Source organism: Pyrus communis, chromosome 12 (assembly GCF_963583255.1).
Source record: "Pyrus communis chromosome 12, drPyrComm1.1, whole genome shotgun sequence".
NCBI classification, from domain to species: Eukaryota; Viridiplantae; Streptophyta; class Magnoliopsida; order Rosales; family Rosaceae; genus Pyrus; species Pyrus communis.
In genome coordinates, this window is record NC_084814.1 from 4,474,677 (window position 1) to 4,478,021 (window position 3,345).

A 3,345-nucleotide genomic window follows, 5' to 3' on the forward strand; every position below is an offset into this window, starting at 1 on the left:
CTCTTTTGATTTAGCCTTGTGTACATTGCAAGTAACTCATTTTGATAGAAATTCTGATAAAGTTGATAAAAAATATCATAACTTCATGTTTTTATAAGTTAAAAGATCAATGATTATGAATTTTTAATTAAAAAAATCATTATTCCAATTCAGTTAACGTTAAGAGACCACTATTACAATTTGCTTCCAATTTAAACGCCAAATTCCGTGTGACCAAAAAGGAAATTCACATTTTCCTGGAAATTGTAAGAATGGACGAGGTGCAACCACGTATAGAGAAAATGACTGAACAAAGTGAGCTGAGCTGCTTTGATCTCTTGCACTTTTTATCATTTCAACTGGATCCCACCAAACCGGCCATTCCTCAAGAGGGAATTTAATTTTATAAATAAGCACGCAACCCCTTCATCCATTCTCATCATTTTTTCTCTCTTCCCTTCCCTTCCATTCAAAACCCAAAACACAATTCAGAAAATACAATGACGTTAACTCTCCGTTCTTCAACTTCGTTCGTCAATCTTAAAGACCATAAGGGCCTTAAAACCTCCGGCGACTCCCCCGGCACGATATGCTTTGCGCAAATCAAGCCATCATGCTGTGTCCGGGCAAAGAGTTCAATGCAAGAAACACGGCTCTTGCACGAGAACTTAATGACCATCTCTGATGGAAGGAGAGAGTTGCTTCATGCACTCCCAGGTATTGCTCACACCAGCTCCGACAACAAGGTGCCTGTGTACGTGATGCTTCCGCTTGATACGGTGAGTCACGGAGGGCATTTGAATAAGCCGAGAGCAATGAATGCGAGTTTGATGGCCCTGAAGCAAGCAGGGGTTGAAGGAGTTATGGTGGATGTGTGGTGGGGATTGGTGGAGGAGGACGGACCTTCCAAGTACAACTGGGAAGGGTATGCCGAGCTTGTGCAGATGGTGCAAAAGCACGGCATGAAGATCCAAGTCGTCATGTCTTTTCATCAGTGCGGAGGAAATGTTGGAGACTCATGCAGGTGTGTTTGGTGGTTCTAATTGCAGTATATGATGTTTAATGTTCTCTATAACTTACACAACACAAACAGCCATGTTATTAGATTTTTAATGGAACATGCAGAGTTTGATCTAACTCCACCTAGTGTGGATTTATGCAGCGATTCACTAATTAAAGCACAAATTTTATGAATTTTCAGCATTCCTTTACCTCCATGGGTGCTTGAAGAAGTCAGCAAGAACCCTGACCTTGTTTACACAGACAAATCAGGCAGGAGGAATCCTGAGTACATATCCTTGGGATGTGATTCATTGCCTGTTCTCGGAGGAAGAACTCCCATTCAGGTCTACACCGATTACATGAGGAGCTTCCACGACAGATTCATTGACTGCTTGGGCGACGTTATTGTGGTAATTATCTGCAACAAAAATGTTATAACTCAACTTTATGCTATTATTTTTGAAGTAGAAATTCAGAAGTTCAAAAAACTAGACATGAAGAGATTTTTGCCAACATTCGTCTCAAATTACAAGGGACTTGTTTCAAAGTTGGAAACTCAATTCCATTTACTTGCACAGGAAATTCAAGTAGGCATGGGTCCTTGTGGGGAGCTCAGATATCCAGCTTATCCAGAAAGCAACGGAACTTGGAGGTTTCCTGGAATCGGGGAATTCCAATGTTATGACAAGGTAATTATTCTGAATAGAAGCCTTTATTCCATTTCTACTGACCAATTAAATGACCCTAAACCGAACCACATCATATTTCGATAATTTTTTTTTTTTTTTTTGATATTCGTTATTCCTAAACAAGTTTTTATGCCATGCAGTACATGAGAGCTTCCTTGGAAGCATCAGCAGAGGCACTGGGGAAGAGAGATTGGGGAAGAAGTGGACCCCATGACTCCGGCCAGTACAATCAATTTCCTGAAGACACCGGATTTTTCAAAAGAGAGGGAACATGGAACACCGAGTATGGACAGTTCTTCCTGGAATGGTACTCCGGAAAGTTACTAAGACACGGAGATAGAATATTGTCAGCTGCGAAAGGAGTATTCCAAGGATCTGGAGCTAAACTATCCGGAAAGATTGCTGGGATTCACTGGCACTACGGATCAAGATCACATGCGGCTGAATTAACTGCAGGCTACTACAACACTAGACACAGAGATGGTTACGTACCAACAGCCAGGATGTTCAGCAAAAACAGGGTTGTATTAAACTTCACCTGCATGGAAATGAAAGATAGAGAACAGCCTGAACACGCAAATTGCTCACCAGAAGGTCTGGTGAGGCAGGTAAAGATGGCGACCAAGAGTGCTGGAATTGACCTAGCAGGAGAAAATGCCCTGGAGAGGTATGACACTGGTGCGTTTGCACATGTTTTAGCAACAAGCAGATCAGATTCCGGCAATTCACTAAGTGCATTTACATATCTCCGAATGAACAAGAGATTGTTCGAGGGGGATAACTGGAGGAACATGGTTGAATTTGTGAGAAGCATGGCAGAAGGTGGCCGGAACAGAAGTCTTTCAGAGTGCGACTCTACCGGAAGCGACCTCTTTGTTCGTTTTATCAAAGAGAAGAAAGTCGAGAAAACCAAGGAAACTGTTCTTGTGTAGAGATGCTAGAAATTGGTTGTTTCATTATTTTGTTCCATCACAAGCCTTTGTAGGGTGTGATCTCACCTATATGATCGTTCAGTCTTTTAAATTGGATGAAATATATGGTGGAAACCTCTTGATGGTCATGTCCTGGCTCTGCTTCAACTGGAATGCACCTTCATTGTGAAGCAACTTGGTTTTGACAGTCACAGTTTTATGGAATTAAGCTCTAATCCAACCGTTCATTTATCGAAAAGTTAAGTCGCTTTAACTAATTTTTTTTGGCAAATCAACGACCGGCTAGAATTTACCTCCAAATCTGCCGCCAGGTACTAGATATTCACAACTCAGGTGTATTCAATGTGTGTTTCAATCCTCAAATAGCATCTTTTGAAAAAGAAAAAAATAACCAAAAGCAAAAGTAATACAACCGTTAAATCGTGGTGTTAAGTTTGTACAACCTTTCTACTCTAATAAATATTTTCTTTTATTTTACTCTAATTTTTTATAAAATAGTAATCACATATTTACAAATTTAGTTTACAATTGCGTAGATTTGTATAAATGAGGATAATTAGATTGACTATTAAGGTTGTTAACTAGGACATAGGCCACTTATGAGAAGTCTTAAGTTCGATTATCGTCAAACGTAAATCTGAACCACATTATTGCTAGCCTATTGTGAGCCTAACTCCACCCCCTCCCCCTTGGTGTAGACAATAGTGTTTGTTAAAAAATAAAATTATAACCTAGCATATATA

The 3,345-nt window shown here is 40.1% G+C and overlaps 1 protein-coding gene across 1 annotated transcript; it reads left to right on the forward strand.

Moving 5' to 3' along the window:
* The first annotated feature begins 435 nt into the window (after positions 1-435).
* Positions 436-2,829, forward strand: LOC137711112 (beta-amylase 3, chloroplastic-like). The gene is made up of 4 exons (XM_068450319.1): positions 436-1,003; positions 1,181-1,391; positions 1,560-1,670; positions 1,811-2,829. The coding sequence occupies exons 1-4, from the start codon at positions 480-482 to the stop codon at positions 2,600-2,602; spliced, it is 1,638 nt and encodes a 545-aa protein (XP_068306420.1). The 5' UTR covers positions 436-479; the 3' UTR covers positions 2,603-2,829.
* The last annotated feature ends 516 nt before the right edge of the window (positions 2,830-3,345 follow it).

Excerpts from the sequence above, each read along its gene's own strand:
- LOC137711112 (XM_068450319.1), top strand. The coding sequence starts at position 480 with ATGACGTTAACTCTCCGTTCTTCAACTTCGTTCGTCAATCTTAAAGAC. Across the intron at positions 1,392-1,559 it reads GCTTGGGCGACGTTATTGTG|GAAATTCAAGTAGGCATGGG; the intron begins GTAATTATCTGC and ends TTACTTGCACAG. Across the intron at positions 1,671-1,810 it reads AATTCCAATGTTATGACAAG|TACATGAGAGCTTCCTTGGA; the intron begins GTAATTATTCTG and ends TATGCCATGCAG.